General features: G+C 40.1%; 2 protein-coding genes across 5 annotated transcripts in view; one reads left to right on the top strand and one right to left on the bottom strand.

Annotated features, from left to right (window-relative positions):
- Positions 1-22,118, bottom strand: part of Ralgps2 (Ral GEF with PH domain and SH3 binding motif 2) — a 137,539-nt gene that overhangs the window by 40,508 nt on the left and 74,913 nt on the right. The window lies entirely within an intron of this gene.
- Positions 896-18,817, top strand: Angptl1 (angiopoietin like 1). Its single transcript, XM_050135130.1, has 5 exons — positions 896-1,371; positions 7,106-7,951; positions 13,847-14,040; positions 16,342-16,612; positions 18,150-18,817. The coding sequence occupies exons 2-5, from the start codon at positions 7,132-7,134 to the stop codon at positions 18,335-18,337; spliced, it is 1,473 nt and encodes a 490-aa protein (XP_049991087.1). The 5' UTR covers positions 896-1,371; positions 7,106-7,131; the 3' UTR covers positions 18,338-18,817.

Raw genomic sequence — 22,118 nt, 5'->3', positions numbered from 1 at the left:
GAGAGAGCCTAAATTGAGAAAATGCCTCTTTAAGATCTGGCTGTAGGCAGATTTGTAGGACAATTTCTTAATCAGTGATTGATGTGGGAGGCCCCAGCCCCCCTGGGCTGGTGGGTGCTCTGAGAGCAGGCTGAGGAAGACAGAAGGAGCAAGTCAGTCCGCAGCAGGTCCTAATCCCTTTGCTGAGGGACTGAGATGTGAAGTATAAGCCACATCAACCCTTTCCTCCCTAAGTTGTTTTGGTTATGGTGTTTCTTCACGGCGACAGCTATCCTAACTAGGACAGGCATAATTTTGTAAGCAAGCATTATTACGTAACAGAGAACTTAAGATGGAAAGCACTAATTATGTAACACAGAATTGAAGATTAAAAAACCTCACTAGATTTATCATCAATTTCACTTGTTTTAAGGTGGTTACATATTAAAGCAAGTTTTGTGTGTGTATTTTTTTTTTTCCTGAGTTAGGTTCTCACTAGCCCTGGTTGGTCTGGAGCTTACTGTGTGCATTCCAGGCTGGCCTCAAATTTATAGGGATCCGACTGCCTCTGCCTTCCGGGTGCTGGGATTAAAGGTCCAGCTATAAATGCAGTTTTCTTTTAAGAAACATTACATAATTCGTTACAATATCTTGAAAGTTTAAAATGTCCTGAAACAGCAACACTGGAATAAAATGTTTAGACATTCCCCGAGGCTGTACATGATTGAATGTTAGGTGGCTGCTTCCCGGGAAAGTCTAGCTCCCTAAGCTCACTGCTACTTCTAAAGTGGAGTGCTATTTTTTCAAAAGCTCTGTGGCCAGCAGACTACAATGTTTATTTTATAATTGCCTGCTGAACTACGATAGTCTGTTTCCAGATGGTGCCCTTCCTTCAACCTGCACACAATCTCTCCTTGTTCAGAGCTATTCAACCTCCTGCGGCTCCAGCTCCCCCTCCCCACTTAGGGCCATAGAGGAAATCCTAAGGAGGAGATTTCCACCCCCTCCCCGGCTCCAGCAGTTTTCTAATGACGTAATATGTGGGCTGAACTTCGAGTCTACTGAGAACAAGAGGGAATCACTCTGCGGAGTACTGTGCTGTGCGGACAGTTTGTCAGCTGCGGCTGGTTACTGAGCTTCTCCGTGCTGCAAACAGCACAGCACAATGCATTCTCTGCTGGATTAGAGAAAGTCCACAGACAGCCCCAAATTACACAGGTGGCCTGTCAAAGTAGTGCTACAAAACCAAGTTCCTTATTGCTTGGATTCAACGGTCAGAAAGAAAAATGCAGTTGCCACTGAAGTCAGAGACCAACAGACTTCTACATTGATCTTTTAGAGAGCAAGGGTAAGAACGAAGTTTCCGGATTTACTTTTCAGCAGACACAAAAGGTATTTTAATGTTTCTCTTATATTTATTCAAAATTCTATGTTAAATGCCTAATTTTCCTTTGTACTAGAAATTATGAGGTCTCCCAAGGATCTCTAGAAGATGCTGATTTGCATCTGAAGGTTTTGTTTTGTATCTTTCTGTAGAAAAGTACTCATGATGGTTAATGTATTGCTGAGGTCTGAGCCAGAGTGACTACAGACGGATACATTCATGCTGGGTTTATGAAAACAAATGCTTCAGCGACACTAGGGAATCCCACAAGTAACTCACTAATGCCAAAGGCTCACGCAGCACAACAGTAGGCAACAAAGGACGTAAACTAAAGAACTTGTGAGCATGGCAAGTTTCTCTTCCGGACGATGGGTGTGTGTGTGTGTGTGTGTGTGTGTGAGACGATGGGTGTGTGTGTGTGTGTGTGTGTGTGTGTGTGTAAAGATGTGCATTGACTATTGGGATTTTCAAAGTATGGCTACAAAACAAAGCCAAGAGCCAGTTGGCTGAATGTTTGCAACAGAACAAAACTCTTATGAGACTTTAAGTTAACCTATGATGGTATTTCTTGTTATGATTAATCATTTTAGAGTTTCCTAAATTTACCTACAACAGAAATTTCATTTTCACAACAGATTAAAACTGCTTCTAATTTGAATTAGTTGCAAAAGTAACTACTGATACAAATAAATAATACAAACCTGAGGTCAGGATTGAGAATATTAGGGTCACAGGATTAACAATACGAACTCAGGATTTAACTACTGGAAAAAGGTGAAAGGTCAAAAGCCTGTCTTAACTATACCTAAGATGCAGTGTTCCTCAATATTCTAGCGGGGCCTGTTAATCATGAGAGTTATGAAATTACTACTTACCGATAGTAAGTTTCAACACCAAAGACAGCCAAGTTTGTTATTATGACGGGAGGGTTCCCTGACTTTTATTAATCTTTAGAGGTAAGAATTTTCAACAAATAATGATAATGTTCACTTTTGTTTTTTCAACTTCATTATTAAAACTCAATTCCGAGACCTCTGTTAAATACATATTTTACAGGAAAGTCTGACAAAATTTCCAGGTCATAGTCAACTTGAAACACAGTCATCTTTGTCATTGCTTGGCCATGATAAAAGCAGGACCTCATTCAACACCAGGTCTTCTAATGCTTTAAGTAGGTATTGTGTGTGTGTGTGTGTGTGTGTGTGTGTGTAGCAACAGATAATGATTTGTCTGTTTTGGAGACATTCCCAGGGCTATTCTCAGGTCAGTTCCTCAAACACACGTGACAATCAGGAAGGACTTCATCTACTTGGCCAGTATTTCTACAGCTAACTTCATGTCTCAGGGCATTTATTTCTTGTCACAGCAGCCATGAAGAGAAGCACTACTAAGAAAATGAATACAACGGCACAAACTTTTTCTTTCTTTCTAGAAACCAGCAGGCAAGGCGCAGATCCAAGCTTCAGTGTACTGTAACTAATTTGTAACATTCTCTTGGGACCTTGGAAAAACTTAACATAAACAGAAAGGTTTTACGAGGTAATGCAGAGTCACGGATCTTTCACTTTTAAAACTGAGCATATGTGGGAAACATTAAATAAGAGGGTATTTTTAGAAAATGTCATAGTAAACAAATTTAAAAATCAGTTCTTTGCTCATGACATATCTAGTCTACCACTTATGAATGTGTCTTCTAACTCTGCTTGAAGGTCAATGAGATCATCGCTGCTGTAATACGGAACCATAAAACAAACACAACATAAGGAGCTTTTAATATCATCTTAGGTTGTATGACCGATTTTCTGAACCAAAGTAATGCAAGGCAGAATAGATCAAAGCACCAGAAAGTCCTCATGCTTTAATTTTCAAATTTCTTTGGCTAGGTAGCTTATTTCATTCTAGAAGGTATTTTACGAGTCAAGAGTTTATGTTCTATTATTAAAATGATACAAAGAGATTTAGAAAAAGTTATATATATTTGCTGAAAGGCTAATGGCTTCTATTTTATGTTAACTGTCCCCTTTTTTAAAAAAATAAAGTTACATTTAAATTACAAAAATTTCCTGTAAATATAAACTTGTCATCGGCTTTAGTATGGGTAACTCCTGGAGAGTAAAAGTCGCTCTGGGATGGATGAAAAGACGACTCCTCTGGTTTGTATTTCCCACAGTGTCAGGAGAGTAGAGAACAGGACTCAACTCCTCGTCATGTGCTTTTGCCACCAGTCAGCAACAGAGAAGGCTTTGATGTAAATGTTATTATTTCACCAAATAACTTCCCACACTCTTCCCATTCTTTGCTCCCTTTCGTCATCTATCCTCTTTGAATACAGCACTAAACCGAAAAAACCCAAACCAAGGAGACTTGCTTTCAGAGTGCAGGTGGCAGCAGTCTTCACAACAGCTCAGATTGTGTCTGTGTGGTTTCTACGTTAGACTATATAAACAAAACTGATGGAATCCATATGGCAGAGAGGAACGGCAGCAGCAAAGTAAGGGTCTAACAACAGCATCGACTTCAGAAGAACGGCCTGCAAGTGCTTTTATACAACCAAGGAACAGGACAGGGAGGAGTCACAAGCAGCACACACCAAGATGCCTTTTGTTATGACAGACGTGAGAGTACACAAGCTGCAGGATTGGCATTTGAATCCTACTTGTGTTTTCCTGTCTGGGACTTCTCCTTTTAAGTGATACTGCTTTTAGTTCCCTGACAGAAAGTAGTTTGGAAAGCAGAGCCAAAAGATGAAGTGGTTAATTAAAAGCACCAACTCTAGTGTCTTCTGTCTGGGCAGAAATTCAGACTCTAAGTCCCCACAGCCTCCACCCCACCCCAAGACAGGGTTTCTCGGCTTAGCTGTCCTGGAATTCATTCTGTAAAACAGGCTGGCCTTGAACTCAGAGATCCCTTTGTCTTCTGTGTGCTGGGATTAAAGGTGTGTATCAGAATCACCTGCCTCATTTGGTTATGAAGACAATGGCTTGCTAAGGGGCTAAAAGAGTGGTGGCTCCCTAAGAGCCCCCACTAGGTTACTGTTGTGTTGTCAGTACTAGGTATAAACAACTTGGGGTCTGGCTTCTGAAATCAAGAAACAAGGGCTGGGGTAGAAAAGCAGGTAAGAAAAGCCCCAGGGTGCCCACTGCTGGCCTTACAAACAGCAGACAGCATCAAGCTGCCATGGGAACAGCTTGCTCAGGAACCCATCTCATGGACACGCTTTCCCCACTCCCTCCCCGCTCTACTGCACTGCTCCTCTGGGAGTTAACTGAAGACAAAGGGAGGGGTCTAGGCTCTTGGAAGAGTTACAGTGCTTGACTCCAAGGAACAAGTACTTCTCATCTGCCACAGCCAACAGGACACAGTCCATGTGCACAGTCTGAAGTCTTGCTGCTACAGATACTGACTGAGGCCAGGGAACTCAAGATAGAGCTGTTTCTAATATTAGTGTGGCTTTGTCCTTCAATACACACATGGGTGCAAAAAGGTTCTTTATATCCATCTTGGTAATGCTGTTGAAAATTAGGAATTCTTTTACTAAATACAACCCACTGGACTTTAACAGAAAACACCTGCTGAATCACCTATAAGCTTAGCGCACATGCAAGACTGCGAGCATCCTGTCTCCAGTCTCCAAAGCAGACGCTGCAAAACCATGCGATGGTAAAACTGTTCACTTCCTATTAGTATGAAATGTTTGACTTGGTAGGTTAAAAAAAAAAGTCATGGTGTTTACTGTAAAACAACTTAACTAGTCTTATACAATACTATACTCTGAAACACTGACTAGTAAGACCACTTAAGAGACTGCAGCAGTAACCAGGCAATGCCGTAATTACTATCTTATACACATTATGTACTGTTTTCATAGTCGTGAGAGTGAGCTTTCTAAAGGAATGCAACTTTTGGGTGGGGGGTCTTAACAGCTTTCACAGAACCTCAAAGTGTGCCTTTCACAGGATGGGCACTGATAAAAATCACTTCCATGAGTTTGGGAACAAAAAAAAAATGCAATATAAGGTGATGGCTGAAAGGGCTGCAAGAGATAGGGATCCCATCTTTAAACACATACCAAAATACCAATTTAATAGTGAATTTAAGGATTCAAGTTAAATCTAATTTACTAATACAATCTCTCAGTGGTCCCTTAGATGCCCTGGCAGTTAGAATAAGAAAGTCCTCCACAGGTTCATGTACTTACACTCGGCCCTCAGCTGGTGGCGCTGTTTGTGGCAGTTTAGGAGATGCCCTTGGAGGAAGAACATCACTGGTGGTGGGGCCACTTCTAGGTCGCTGTCTTTACTCATGTGACCTCTCAGCTTCCTGCTCCTGCAACCAAGCCTCTCCACTAGGACAGCTCCCTCTTTCTCTGAAGTATAAACCAGGACATTTTCTTTCCCCCATATGTGGCTTCTGGTTACTGTGGTTTTTATTGTTTGTTTGTTTGTTTTGTTTTGTTTTATTCTTTTTGGTTTTTCGAGACAGGGTTTCTCTGTGGCTTTGGAGCCTGTCCTGGAACTAGCTCTGTAGACCAGGCTGGTCTCAAACTCACAGAGATCCGCCTGCCTCTGCCTCCCGAGTGCTGGGATTAAAGGCATGCGCCACCATCGCCTGGCTGGTTACTGTGTTTTTATCATAACAACAGAAAAGTAACCAATACAGAAGCTTTAAAAAAAAATATTACTGCTTTAAAAATGACTAGCTTAATTCACTGTGCAAAGCAATAGATTTCACAATATTTTTGTTCAAGTATATCATTTTGATCATTTTCTAAATCATTATCTCCTCTAGTTCTTTCCCCCAATAATTTCCTATTTTCATGTCAGATGTGAACATCATATATGTCTATATAAAACCTAGGTTCCATGTATGTTTCCTTTTGGAGTCTCGCCTATTTTTCTTAGAAAGCTGACTCCAAATCCATCTATTTTTCTGCAAATGACTTAATTTTGTTCTTTATGGTTGAACCACTATGTATATATGCTATGTTTTCTTCACACATCCTTCTCTTGATGGATGATACTGTATTTATTATGTATACAGTGTTCTGTCTGTGTGTATGCCTGCAGGCCAGAAGAGGGCGCCAGACCTCATTACAGATGATTGTGAGCCACCATGTGGTTGCTGGGAATTGAACTCAGGACCTTTGGAAGAGCAGGCAATGCTCTTAACTGCTGAGCCATCTCTCCGCCCCTTGGATGATACTGTAACTGAGCTATAGTGAACCACCGGTGTTGTGACAGGCAAGGGTGAGCAAATATTTCTGAAGTTTGTTGACTTGAGTCCTTCAAGATAGATATCCAGGAGTGAAATAGCTCAACCTCACAGCCTTTTTATCTCTTTCTCTTCTTTATGTTGTTTTTCTTTTTCAAGACAGGATTTCTGTGTGGCCTTGATTGTCCTGGGACTTGCTCTGTAGACCAGGCTAGCTTTGAACTCCCAGACACCAGCCTGCCTCTGCCTCCTGAGTGCTGAGATTAATGGCACTAATCGAGTCACTAACGCCTGGCTTGGCTGTTCTATTTCTTGTTTGAGGAACCTTTATATTGACTCCCATAGTGGCGGTACTATTTTACTTTCCTACTACTTGTGTACAAAATGTGCCTTCATCCTCATCCTTGCCAGTATTTGTTATGTGTTTAATAGCCACTTTAGCAGGTTTGAGATGGAATCTCAATGTGATTTTTATCTGCATGTAAATTAATTCTTTTTACATTTTCTCTTCACTCAACTGCTTTCCCAAAGACGCTGGGGTACAACTTAATTTCAAAATGAAGGCTTTTATATGGACCCTTGGTGTGCTACTCTTTCTACTGGGCACTGATCATTGCAAAGGAGGGCAGTTCAGAATAAAAAAGATAACCCAAAGGAGATATCCCCGTGCCACAGATGGTAAAGAGGAAGCAAAGAAATGTTCATATACATTCTTGGTACCTGAACAAAAAATAACAGGGCCAATCTGTGTCAACACCAAAGGTCAAGATGCAGGTACTATTAAAGACATGATCACCAGGATGGACCTGGAGAACCTGAAGGATGTACTTTCCAGGCAGAAACGAGAGATAGACGTCCTGCAGCTGGTGGTGGATGTCGATGGGAACATCGTAAATGAGGTGAAGCTGCTGAGGAAGGAAAGCCGGAACATGAACTCTCGAGTCACTCAGCTCTACATGCAACTGTTACACGAGATCATCCGCAAAAGAGATAATTCACTGGAGCTCTCCCAGCTGGAAAACAGAATCCTCAACATCACCACGGAAATGCTGAGGATGGCAACAAGGTACAGGGAGCTGGAGGTGAAATATGCTTCCTTGACTGATCTTGTCAATAACCAGTCTGTGATGATCACGTTGTTGGAAGAACAGTGCTTGAGGATATTTTCCCGACAAGACACCCACGTGTCTCCCCCTCTTGTTCAAGTTGTGCCACGACACATTCCTAACAGCCACCAGTACACGCCTGGTCTGCTGGGGGGAAATGAGATACAGAGGGACCCAGGATATCCCAGAGACTTAATGCCTCCACCGGATCTAGCAACAGCTCCCACAAAAAGTCCTTTCAAGATTCCAGCAGTAACTTTCATCAATGAAGGTGAGTTATCTCTTATTGGTCAAATGGGAGAATGAAGCTGGCATGCTATCCAATTCATGCAACAATACTCTTAAATAGCCCTTGTTTTTGTGTGGTGATATCATACATGTTCAATTAAAATTGCAATTTTTAAAAGCAGTATTAGGGTTTAATATAAAATATCTCTGTTCTCCCTGCTCTAAGTTTCTAGGTGCTTACATAAAATTTTTTTTTTTTTCCCCTGTGACAAAGAACTCTTCCTTCCAAATTCTCACAATGGAGGCTGCTGTCAATGAGAAGGGCTACTGCTGCACTAACTGAGGGATCGCTCTGCACCTGAGCCTGCAGCTGCAGCTCCACCTCCTACCATCCTTCAGAATCCTCTCTGCTCCTGCCTGTGCTCTTTCCCTAACCCTTATCTAAAAGAGTGTTTACCATCTTGCTCTCTTCCTCCTCCTCCAGCCTGCAATGGAGTGTTCGATCTCCACTCAGGAGTGTGACTCCTAACACCGCTCTGTGACTAATCAGATACTGGGACTTGTTTTTTCCAACTTCAAAACATCTACACAAAACCTAGCTTTGTTATGTCAGGAAGAAAAGGGGCTCATATTTTTCAGGCGGAACAACCAAGGTTTTTGTCAACATTAAAAATCCCAACACTAATACTGAGAGCTCTACCTCAGTTTCTGAGTTCCTTCTTCTCATGGCTTTGGTGCTGAGTGTTGACTCTGGAGGGACCAGTAAACAAACAGATTCCTTTGTTTCCCTTTGTCCCTCTGACGTGAGCATCATCTTATAAGAAGGCTCTTAAACCCTTTACAAGATGACAACTTCTTCCTTACACTGAACGGAAAACTCAGATGCCCAGAAGAACAATAGAAGCTATTTACTTATTGCAAAGGCAGGACATAAAAAAGGCCAGGAAAAACAGCACAAGGTGGCCATCTGCAGCAGTGGTGCCCACCAACATTTGATCCCTGCTTCTGGACTTCCACGGTCATGCTGGAGTCTTCTAATTTCCCTTGTTTTCCATTGACATCTTTCTTGTTCATACCGTGAACGAGCTGTCTTCAAGACATTCTTTTAGAGGTCCCCCACATCTCAAGATGTCAAAGATCACCTGGGCTCTGACTGCTCCTGAGTGGAGCACTGCCTCTTGGTTTAAGAGATGCAGGAAGTTTGCATTAGGACAGTCTATTACTTCCTGTACCAAGGCTTCCTCTATTGAAATCTGGGTGATCAAGGTTTACCTCAAGGCTTTAGAGACTAATGCTATGCCTTCCCAGATTCACAGACATTAATTAATAAATGGCTCTTTATCATGGGCCACTTCTTGAGTCTGTTTTCTATACCACACTACACTGGAGTTACTGCGATTTGTTTGTTTGCCTCCCTGCTGGACCAAGTTTGGCATGTTGTGAGCATTGTATTTGAAGAATGAGTAAGTAAGACATAAAATAATTATTTGGTCAAACCAATATTTTCCTGCTAGAAGTAATTATCACTACAGAAATAGCACAGGCATAAGCATCCTTTATAAATATCCATATACCATAAATCTGCTTATTAATTCTCTGCAAAAAGAAAAAGTCTCATTTTCTCATTTTCCCTTCATGTGTTTCCTTCATAAAAATGTTTCAATAAAGCAAATCTATTTTCTTTCTTGCATTCTGTGACTTCTGTCCATTCAAATAAGGCTGAGATCAATGATGCAAACTGAAGGTCCTCCTTGAAGCCCGTGCCAACCTCCACAGGCCTGGAGGTATCTGCAATGCACACATTCTTGAGTTGTATTTTACCTTTACAAGAACCCACAGCACATCTAGGGGAAGTGCATTCTAAAACAGAAGCTTCTTTCTGGCAGTTGGATACCGTGTCTCAAGTATTTAACACAGAGCCTAAAGTGATTAATCTAAAGACTTTCATGAAAACAAGTGTTAAGAGCAGAAACCATACAGGTATCATTAAATTAGGTAAATAATCATCATTAATTAGTGACCCAAACCCTTTAATTTTCAAAGAGATGTACAAAATTATCCACTAGGTCTAGAAAAGAAAAAGCATTGACCTTTCCCATCCTTTTCAAAACTTAAGTTTTATTAAGCTCTTAATGGATACGATTTATCAGTATGGTAGTTCATATGTAATTTACAGAAAGCTAACTGAGCTGCATTTTATCAAGCTATGGCAGGTACAATTACAGAAATGCAGCTGCTGTCAATTTTCTAAGTCAATCCTGAAATTTAAGTCAATGACGTCATCACTTTTAGCAGAAACAATGATGTGTATATTTATTTATATAACAAATCAAGAAAATGCTTTACAAAATGAAAGCATCATCTTGTAGGTTTTTCATACATGGAACTTCAGTACAACAAACCCGTGCTCAAATCTCAGCTGTTACTTCAGGTTCTTGCCCCACATTCTGCTGAAATGAAATCAAAATGCTTACCACACTGTTTCACCTCCCACTTCATCTCAAGGGTGCTTAGCTATCTCTGGACCTGGAAATAGTCTAGCCTGTACTAGATTCAGAAAATATAATTCTTTTAAATTAAAAAAAAAATCCCATTTGTGTGAGTGTGGCCAAAGGTCGGCACTGGGCATCCTCCCTGACTGAGGTCCACCTTTCTGAGATCGGGTCTTTCATTAAATGTAAAGTTGATTTGGTTAAGGTGGCTGGCCAATGAGCTACAGGGACCTTCCTGTCTCTGACCTCCAACCCAGCGCTGAGATTACAGACATTGCCTAGTTTGTACAGGAACACTGGGGATCCAAACTCAGGTCCTTGTACAGGAGGAAAGTTACAGACTCAAGCTTCTATCCACCCCTCAGAAAAGATACATCTTAAAATAACAATAGAAAACTGAAGAAACTCTGAAAATGATGATCATCAGAATTGAGAGTCCCCAGATGGGTTCAAACCACGATTCCCAATGAAAGATAAAGTCCCTGTCTGTGAGTGAACAAACACATCACCATGTATCAGCAGACGGATCAAAGGATGCAACTGGACTGGGAGCCTCACGCTTCCTTCCACTTCTCTCCCTGCAGGAATTAAAGTTCCCACGCTCTCTGACATGTAATTCTTCTTCTCTGGCCTGACTACAACACATGCTTCTATATCGTGAAATTGTTCTTACATTATCAAGGAAAAGAAAAAGGAGAGAAATCAGCATTAATGGGATTCTCCACAAGTGCAGTAGTATTTTGTGCCATATGTAATGCAGTAGAATTCAGAGTATGCTTATGGCTAAAATCAGCTGTTATTTTCAGTTTACGAGTTTTTATAACTTGTGGGTTTTCAGTAATGTCTTATTCTCTGTGGTAGAAATGACTATATCCTAACCTTTGATGAGCCATACTGAACATCTTCATGAGCACGTATGTACTACAAAAAAAAGTACTGAAGTCATTTAGTACATACTTCTGCATGTGAAGACCAGGAACAAAAAGAGAAAGAAGGGACTGAAAGTGACTGGTGACAACTGTTCTGATAAGTACCATGTGCTGAGCAGAAATAAGCACGATTTATACGCTCCAATTGAGCACTTGAGGCTGAGGCAGGAGGATCTGGAAACCAAGGCCTGTCAAAGAAAAAGGGAGGGAAACCTCTAAATACTCTGACTGAAACCCTCAAATCCACTCACGACTTGAAAAGAAAAAACTAAACCAGTTAAGACGACAAGGGCTGTACCTCCAGCATTTGGGAGATTGAGCCAGGATGGCTGTGATTCTAAGACATGCTTGCACTACACACCCCACCACTCCCAGGTCGACCTGGGTTCCACGGTGAAGCCAAACTTCAGTAAACTAGGGAAGCAAAGAACAAGAATTTAAAAAATGTTTTTTAAAGTGATTGTCTTGAGGCTGTCATAATGAATGCAAAATTAAGAAAATCTCAAGAGAAAAAAGGAGCCAAACAAATTGAGAGAAAAAAATGTGATACCTATTGTAACTTTAAAGCATTTTTTTACTTTTATGTTTAAATATTTTAAACATTTTTCCAGGTTATCTTATTTTTTTTACTAGTAATCTATAGCATAGGCACAATTTAAAAAATTGTAAGTTACATATGAAATATAAAAATGTGGAGTAGAGAATTTGACATTCAATTTTTCATACTTTTCCATTTCCTTGAATTTAAAGTGAAGAGGCTGATTCATTTTTTAACAAGCTTGACTGATGCCCAGACAAAACCGCAGACATCAAGTCTGAAGAACAACACACGGCATCTCCATCCTCAGGGCAACCCAGAAGGAAGAGCTCCCCACCCAAGAATCCCTTCCAATGACAGAAACACTGCGCACTTACATAATAAAATTATCTTAGTAAGCTCAAATGGGGACAGCACTATGTTTTCAGCACAATGTATGTAACACATTTCTCAAAATTTAAATAATTCTATTATAATTATAGAACAGAATTTTTAAAAGAACTGTGAATAAATTATTTGCAGATATTTAAAGGTTATGTCAGAATTTAAAAGTAGTAAAAAATTAACAAATGGCTTTAAAAACTTGTCTTTATTTGACATGTTTATTTCTGAATCATAATTTGTGCACGCTTTTAAAATAAAAGGCTTTAAACCCTTGTGCAGGATGAAACATTCGGCGGAGCTAGAGAGTATTTTCTGTGGACTCAACAACGTACAAATCAGACTACAAACGATTAACATCATGTTCTGTTCTTTTTAAAAAGTTGAAAATCTTAGCTGGCTAAAAATAGAATGTCTAGGAGGCAAGAGCCCATGTGACTGACAACCTGAGATCAGTCCCCAGGACCTCCATGATGGAAGGAGACCTTGCTCCTGCAGGTTGTCCTCTGACGTTTGTGCACGGAATAAAACACAGAATGGCTGGAACCATGGAACAAAAGGGCAAACACTGTGCAGCAACTCAGAACATTTACCCAGGGAGAGTGAGGGCTTAGCACCACCTCACATGACCTTGACAACCACTATCACTGGGCAGCCATGATAGGAAATCATTTTTAGCTGTAACTCAGACAGTATTTTAGGAAGACAGTTAGGCCAACATTCCTACAATTTTTTTTCCCCTAGTTTTAAGGCAGGGTCTGTTGAAACGAGGCCAGTCCAGAACGCACTACGCTCACCTTGCACTTGTGGCAAACATCTGGCCTTAGCCTCCTGAGTACTGGGATTAAAGGTGTGTGACTCAAAACCTGGCCTGACGCGTATCTTTATGCATGTGAGGGAAGTGAAAATCACTGAAGTTTGGGAGATTGCATTTTCTTTATTCCAGAGCATTTTATTAATTTTATGAATGAGTTCCCAAAAGGGAAACACAATACTCACTACTGCTAAAGTGGCTGTAGCACTCCACTTCCACTGAAAACATAAAACTGTGTCTCCTGAAATAAAAGTTCAGACACTATAAGTCTGGCAACAGGAAAATGTTTAGTAGTACCAGCAGATCAACCCTGCAGCATTTTGTAAGCATTTAAAAAAAAAAAAAGAGTAAAGCTAGTAAGGACAAAGTCATTTAGGACAATTTAATTATTATAGCAAAAATCAGAAGAAACTTTAATGTTCATGTGATAGAGGAAGAAAACCGAAGTACCAGTGACTACATAAGTGTAAGAATGAAGGCCACAGCTTCAAGGAAACACTTGTTAAATATGAAAGACAATATAATACTCTTTGTGTTTTAGGAGTGCAAATTTATAAATACAAAGCAGAAAAGGATGGGAGATGAACAAGTTAAGGCTTTGGGTAGTGGGAATGAAGTCACCCTTTCATTTAGTTTTAATATATATTTTAAATTTAGTTTCTGTAACTTGTACAGAGCACTATGCATACAGCAGATAAAATGTGGTTGTTGTAAAGAAAGCCATGAAGGTAAGAACTATTTTAATACTTATCTTTTACATTTCTCAACAACATTTAAATTACAGGACCATTCAAAGACTGTCAGCAAGCGAAGGAAGCTGGGCACTCGGCCAGCGGGATTTACATGATTAAGCCTGAGAACAGCAATGGGCTGATGCAGCTATGGTGCGACAACAGTCTGGACCCTGGGGGCTGGACTGTTATTCAGAAAAGAACAGATGGCTCTGTCAATTTCTTCAGAAACTGGGAAAATTATAAGGTAAGTGAGGGCAGGTAGATGCAAGCAGGTCTTGCAGGGCAGTAAACAGGCCATGCAGTAAAACATAACTGTCCCTATGATTTTCATTGTCTAGCAAAAGGTTTATACCCATCTCTTAGCTGTACAGCTAAAGTCAAAATGTGAAAATAAAACCTGAGATATCCCTTTCTATGGATACCTATATACACACATTTTACAAAGATAACTTAATTCCACTTTAACAATTTTAAACCTATTTATTTATTTGTATGAGCATGTTTGTCTGCATTTATTATGTACACAATATACATACAGTGTCCTGAGAAGAAAGAGGATATCAGATCTCTTGGAACTGGAGTTTCAGGTAGTTGTGCACTGCCATGTGATGCTGGGAATCAAAACCAGCGAGTACTCTTAAACCCTAAGCCATACCTCCTGTCCTTCAATTACACTTTTTATGTAACTACATTTCTGTTTATAATATTGTAGTATTTAAGCAATAACAAAGCATACACCGTCTAAAAAATGACCGCTTCTTGGACTATTTTTAAGTGTATATCATGACATAGATGGTAGGGCTACGCACACAATCAGATTTCTAGAAAGAACCAGATGATGTGATATCCATTAGAGGAGCTGGTCTATTGGTAATTCTGATGTTCATAACGGTAATTTGTGAGGGAGATATGTATGTATATACCATCAGTAAGGACAGCAGACAAGGAAGAGTAGATTTTCTAGAGTGCTAACTCCTTGTTTCTAAACTGTGAAGTAACCACGTGTCATGTGCTTACTTGGTCTTAGGAAAATTTTTACTAGCAGTTAAGGATGAAACCTTAATATATCTAGATCAGAAATGATGGAAATTTCTGAACAAGTTACTGCCACAACAGGACACAGGAACACGGACACATGGACATAGACAAGGACACACACACACACACACACACACACACACGCACACACACACCTACCTTCCTTGCAATCTTTTTGAAGGCAAACCTTCAGTGTTAGTATGAAGTTTACTAAATCTATTCTGTTGCAAACTTGCAATGTCAAATGCTTATTAAAATAAGGTAGTCGGGCTGGAGAGATGGCTCAGAGGTTAAGAGCATTGCCTGCTCTTCCAAAAGTCCTGAGTTCAATTCCCAGCAACCACATGGTGGCTCACATTCATCTGTAATGGGGTCTAGTGCCCTCTTCTGGCCTGCAGACATACATGCAGAAAGAATATTGTATACATAATAAATAAATATTTAGCTGGGCGATGGTGGCGCACGCCTTTAATCCCAGCACTCGGGAGGCAGAAGCAGGCAGATCTCTGTGAGTTCGAGACCAGCCTGGTCTACAGAGCTAGTTCCAGGACAGGCTCCAAAGCCACAGAGAAACCCTGTCTCAAAAAAACAAACAAACAAAAAAAACCACAGCCGGGCGGTGGTGGCGCGCGCCTTTAATCCCAGCACTCGGGAGGCAGAGGCAGGTGGACCTCTGTGAGTTCGAGGCTAGCCTGGTCTACAAGAGCTAGTTCCAGGACAGGCTCCAAAGCTACAGAGAAACCCTGTCTCGAAAAACCAAAATAAATAAATAAATAAATAAATAAATAAATAAAATAAAATAAGGTAGTCCACTTCTTTCAGATTGCAATTTACGATTTTCACAGGGAGAACTTTAGAGATTACTACAATATTTTTTTTACTTACAATAAAATTAAAGATTATTTCTAACACACTATCATTTTGATTGAACAATGGTCATGATTTTATATATGCGCTGTCTGCCTAACATTGAAACAATATACACATACTTTGAAGACACACAGTTCTGGATGAGGGTGTGATCAGGAACCTTTTTGAAGGACTGAGGTAGTTCAGTCAGCTTTTAGTAGCTATCAATAAATTTTGTGGTCTTTTGCCTTTACTCTTTTTGTATGTAGCACTTGAAGTTACCTAAATTAGTATGGACATTAAGATAAAGCAAAGAAGAAGAAAGTGACAGTGTAGCCCTGAAATGAATTTACAGAAATAAGGCAGTCTACCACAGAAGTCAAATTACCCTAAATAAACAATATCCTCACTCTACTCAGTCTTTAAAAAAAATTTTGTGGGTGGGGTTGAGACAGGGTTTTTCTGTGCAACAGTCCTAGCTGTCCTAGAGCTAGCTCTTGTAGACCAGGCTGGCCTTGAACTCATAGAGACCCCCCCCCCAGTGCTGGGATTAAAGACGTGTGCCACCACCACCAGGCATAAACTTCACTTGTAGCTGTAGTGACATTTACTATCTCTACACTTATCTATATGTTCCTGTTTCTGTGTTTATTAACAGAAAGGGTTTGGAAACATTGATGGAGAGTACTGGCTCGGACTGGACAATATTTATAAGCTCAGTAATCAAGACAATTATAAGTTGCTGATTGAATTAGAAGACTGGAGTGATAAGAAGGTCTATGCAGAATATAGCAGCTTTCGTCTGGAACCCGAGAGTGAATCTTACAGACTGCGCTTGGGAACTTACCAGGGGAATGCAGGGGATTCTATGATGTGGCATAATGGCAAACAATTCACCACACTGGACAGAGATAAAGATATGTATACAGGTAAAACAACCAAACTGGCTGTACAATCACCACGTTCTGTGCATTAAGTAACGCCAACATACTAAAGTGTATTATATGCTTCTCAAATCTCAGAAAGGTTATTTTGGACACAGTCAAAGGGAATATAATACAACTTTGTCTTTAGGATTTCTAAGGCAACCCCAGTGTTCTCTGGAAAGCAAGGTCTGAGAGAACTAAAACAAAATCAAGCTACATCCTCTTGGGAATGAAACTCTGCCTAACACTTACAAACTAGCTGGACAGGTACCATATGCCAGGAACTGTACATGTTGGAGATTCAGCAAGGAAATAAACTTCTCCCCTTAGGAGCTTCCCTCCAAGAGGAGAGAAAATAATATAAATAAGTTACTTTATTTATATTATTTTTCCTGTAAATATTTTGTCTGATAAATATTCTTAGAAAATGGAGACCAAGCAATGTTTCTTCATTTCTTTTTCTGTTGCTCTGATAAAACACTGACAAAACCAACTCACGGTGCAGGGAAAGGCTGAGGGGCTCAGCTCAGCTTACAGCTCCAAGTTCAGCATAGCAAGGAAGTCCTGCAGCAGGAGCTTGAGGGAGCTGGTGACATCAAACTCGTCATCAAGAGCACAGAGCCATGAAAGTATGCATGCTACTGGTGCAGCTTGCTTTCCTCACTCCCGCGCATCTCAGACCTCTGCCTAGGGAGTGTTAACCACCCACAGCAGGCGGAGCTTCCCACCTCAATTAACTTAACCAAGGTTAACTCCAAGAACACGCCCACAGGCAAGCCTAACCTCCACTGTCCCCAATGACCCCCAAGAACATGCCCACAAGCCAGCCTAACCTCCATAGTCCCCATGACACCCAAGAACATGCCATGCCCACAGGCCAGCCTGACCTCCACATTCCTTAGTGACCCTCAAGAACACGCCCAAAGGTCAGCCTAACCTCCATGATCCCAATGAGATCCCTTCCCAGGGGATTGTAGGGTATGTCACCTTGGCAGTAGGGAACAGAACATGGCAGTCATCAAAGCCTTGGGTGAGTGCTGTTTCATAATGAGATTCAGATGATGACATCACATAAGAGCCTTTCCTGGACAGCTTATTAAACATTATTACTTTACCTAGCAGCACACTAAGCACTATTTATTTCTTACTGGCAAAAAAGGAGGAAGAGAGATAGGACTGGAAAAGCTACCTTTCTGTTCACAAACTCTTTAAGTACCAGCTAGGCTATTTTTAGACTTCAATTTTCTCTCAAGCTCTACCATCTCCCTTAGTCAATCCTGTCTATCTCTCCTTTCTCTTCCTCTGTATATTTCTTACACAAAATCACTGAATTTTATCTACTATATTGTGAAGAAAATAAAATTTTATATAAATGTATAAAGTAGGCATAAAGTGCAATGAGTAAGGTGATCCCAGTGGCATGAGCAGAGAGGAGAGAACCGGGATGGACACAAATGGAGATGGCCAGCACACACCCCTGACAGGGTGCAGAGTGCCGTGTGTGGACGGACTTGAACTTCAATGTCTATTTCTCCCGCAGGAAACTGTGCCCACTTTCACAAAGGAGGCTGGTGGTACAATGCCTGTGCACACTCTAACCTCAACGGAGTGTGGTACAGAGGAGGGCATTACAGAAGCAAGCACCAAGATGGAATTTTCTGGGCTGAATACAGAGGCGGGTCATACTCCTTGAAGGCAGTTCAGATGATGATCAAGCCTATTGACTGAAGACAGTCTCCAAAGAAATGACACAGAACTTCACTTTTCGGTTCCCCAAATATAAACACTACAAGTTACTTGGTACAATTTATTTTTACAGATACAATTTGTAAACTAAATTGTACTGTGACTGAAAGAATTATCTATGAAAACAGCTCCATTTTCCTTTAAGATGCTACAGATTATTTGTATGCAAATCCGTGTTATTTTAAAAACTATATTGGCTTAATACAGGTAAATGTAAATATATGCCATGAAGTAAAACAAATTTTAGCTTTATTTTGAATCAAATTCAAATACATGCTTAAGATACTTAATGATTTATTTAAAAAATAACATTGCTCTAACTTCCAGTGAAAAAGATAATTTTAATATTTTAGTCATGCAGTTCATTTTATTTATGAAAATACAGACAGGAAATTAGAGAAAGATCTCTAGTTTTGCCACTAAAATACGTTTTTCCACTGAATAAAAATTTATTAAATTGAATTACATTTTTTACTTGTAATGATTTTCTTCCAATAATTTAGGACACAAAGTACAATATGTATCACTTTAAAATGCATAAATAACACCCTCATTTCTTAAAAGGAAAATGCTAAAAACAGATAATTTCTTGACATTCATGATATGCTAATATCAAAATCTCCTGACACACATGTTATATAATGACAAAAGCAGTAGAATAATGATATTCCTGGTATGTATCAAGGACTAGGTTTGTTTGCGGCATGGCAGTGGCAACAAACAAACATAAAATAAATCAATAAAACCTGCCTGTTACTTGTAAAAAAGACTGGACAGCTTTCTAAGTACCACTGTATACTTACAGCTGGTTCTAAAACAGTTTCAACAGTGAGGCTACAACAGCCTTAAAGCAAAACCCATAGAGTCCTGGCAGGTCCAAACTAATTCCACTTTGTAGTGTGTGTGACTAAACCTCAGTCCTAATTTGTCCAACTCAGCTTCTCAACCAACACCTTTATTAGGGGCCTTCTACAACACCTTCCTCCCAGCAATATATCACTTCTTACAACTGATTAACCTGTAACTCACTTGTGAGGCTAAAATTTTAAAGATGTGAGATTTATGCTTAATTAAAAAGAAAATGCAACAAGAACTAAAAATGAGCACAACATGTTGTCCACAGAGAAGAATGGTCTAACATGGATGGCCACTCAGACACTGTAAGTCCACAAACCAAAGCTTCTGCCATCAACGAGCATTTAAATTAACCCAAATCTGACACCAAAAACAAATCGTACAGAATTTTAACAGAATTAAAAACAGAAGGAGAAAGTAAGCATGCAAACTAGAAAACAAATGAATTTCCAAGCTGCCTTACTAGTAAGACCAACTCTGCTGTCATAAGCAGCTGATGCAGAACGGTGCTGGAAGACTGTCTACACTGTCAATGCCAGCGTGCAGAGCAGGGCAACCGAGAAATGTTTGAACCCAACTACACCCAAATTTGCAACCAGGAATTTACAGTGACCATGACCTATCCTCTTTCAGCTATTAGGACAGGCAGATAATTTAAAAGTGATAAAAAGCTTAGGCATCAATAGCTGTAAGAATCATAAACTTAGGCATGGTGGCACACACCTTTAATCTTAGCATTTAGGAGGTGGAGGAGGAAGGATCAAGAATTCAAGGCTGGCCCACGCTACTTATCAAATTTAAAGGTAACCCAGGCTACAGGTGATCCTGTCTCAAAAAGCTGAAAAAACCCAACAAACAAATCCCAAATTACGGCAGCATTATCTGTAGTAAGAACGGACTCTCATAAACCTGTCTTCAACCTAGCTTCCAGAAGGTAAAATGTGCTGGCAGTATTAATAAGCTAACTGTAGAAAGCACACATCTGCAATTCTAGCATTTAGGAGGCTGAGGTAGGACAATCCTACCTTCAACTCCAGACCCTGTCTTACAACTCCCTTCCAGCTCAGAAAAGAGTCTTTTTTGGCTTATATATAGATTGGGTTTGGATAACAAAATAAAACAAAAGAAATCTAAACTATTTCTTATTATTAAGATATATGATGAAGTTTATCTGTAAGTTTTAAGTTCTGCCTGCACTCAATGGAAGGCCATCAATGTCAGGAGAATACTTGGCTTTTCTGAAGAGATGTTTCAAAATCTCAGATTTTAGAGAACTCCAAAATTAGATAAAACCTTGAAATTTTGTAATAAAAAAATAAACACCAGGAAAGGCTGCAACTCCAATATAGCTTGAGGTGAAATTCCACTCATGTTCACTTAACTGAGTAGTGATATGAGAAATGGAAAAAGAAATTATTCCACTTACAAAGCTAGAACCACCCATGAGAAAACAAAAGTCCAGCTAAAAACAAGCTCCTTTCCAGGGTTCTCTGCGAGGTTAACTGTTAGCAAGCCATGCTCCTACAGAAAGTGGCAGGAAAGATGAACAAACAAGCCACCCCAGCAGAGTCCAAAAATACCGAGGTAATACATAACACTAATAAAGTTATAGTGCAGTTATCTGTAGCCAGGCAACCTGTCCTTCCTTTTGCTGGTTCCTTTATCCAACACATATGAATAATTCTTACTATTCTGTATTAAAGAACTGACACAAATTGTATCAGGAACATATGGTCAAATGCTAGTTGTTATTAAAAACCACAAGCACATGAATGCTATTAATTCAACTTAATCCTCAAGTGATTTATGTCACAAGTCTTTAAAATAACTAACTCTCAAAATAGAATAAAAGAACATCAGTGGAACTTTAAATGCATTTCTGGTGTGGGAGGTCCTTCTGTCTATGTGTTGCTTTTGTTGATTAATGAATAAAGAACTACTTTGAGCCTATGGCAGGGAAGAACAGAACTAGGTGGGAAAGTTAGGCTGTATGCTGGGAGCATTATTTACATGCTAAAAACCCCAAACCAAACCAAAAGGGCAGAGTCAGGGAGACAGACACGGGAAACTTTACCTGGTAAGCTACAGCCACATGGCGATACACAGATTAAGAAAAATGGGTTAAGTTAAAACATAAGCCAATAAGAAGCTAGAGTTAATGGGCCATGCGCTGTTTTAATTAATATGGTTTCTGTGTGATTATTTCGGGTCTAAGCTAGCTGGGCAGCTGGGAACCAACAAGCGCCCTTCCTTCAACACATTTCAAAAGAGTGAGGGCAAAGAGGATGCAAGAAATTGGAAGAGGAGACTGCAGCATTAGCTACGGAAACATCCACAGCTGGGTGCCATCTCATCACAGTTCACTCTCAGAATCCAAAAGAAAATGCCTGAGTGTGTTCCTACTGCTGCTTAGAATACAATATGTAATCAAAATAACAGAGCTGGTAAGGTGGTCAGCGGCCGAGCAAGTACAGTGAGTGTGTGTGCGCGCATGCGCATGCATGCCTGGAGAGCTGTAAACGTGTCACATGTATCATAACAGAGACTAAAACGAAGTTTCCAGAGCAAATGAAAGGGCCAGAAAGGCATCCTTTGATTAGCGCAATCAGCAAGTATCTGTTCAATTATTTACATGCTAAAAACCCCCAAACCAAACCAAACCAACCAGCCAAACAACACCAAAGACACCCAAAGACAAGGGCTTACACATTTGGGTTGAAAGGGAATGCATTACAGAAAAAAAGAGGTGGTGTTTTAGAGCACAGACTGGAGGGGAATGGAACACCGCACCGCAAAAGGTCATAAGAGTATTCTTTTCTCTTAAAAAAAAAATCTTCATGTGAAAAGAAGTCATTTCAATTGAAATTTAAAGGAGAACATGGAAAGAGCTGTCTCTTTAAGACTAAGG

This window comes from Alexandromys fortis, unplaced genomic scaffold (assembly GCF_014885135.2).
Source record: "Alexandromys fortis isolate MF-2015 unplaced genomic scaffold, M_Fortis_MF-2015_v1.1 scaffold_21, whole genome shotgun sequence".
NCBI lineage: Eukaryota > Metazoa > Chordata > Mammalia > Rodentia > Cricetidae > Alexandromys > Alexandromys fortis.
Note: the sequence above shows the minus strand (reverse complement) of the source record. Positions and strands in the feature narration are given on the sequence as shown.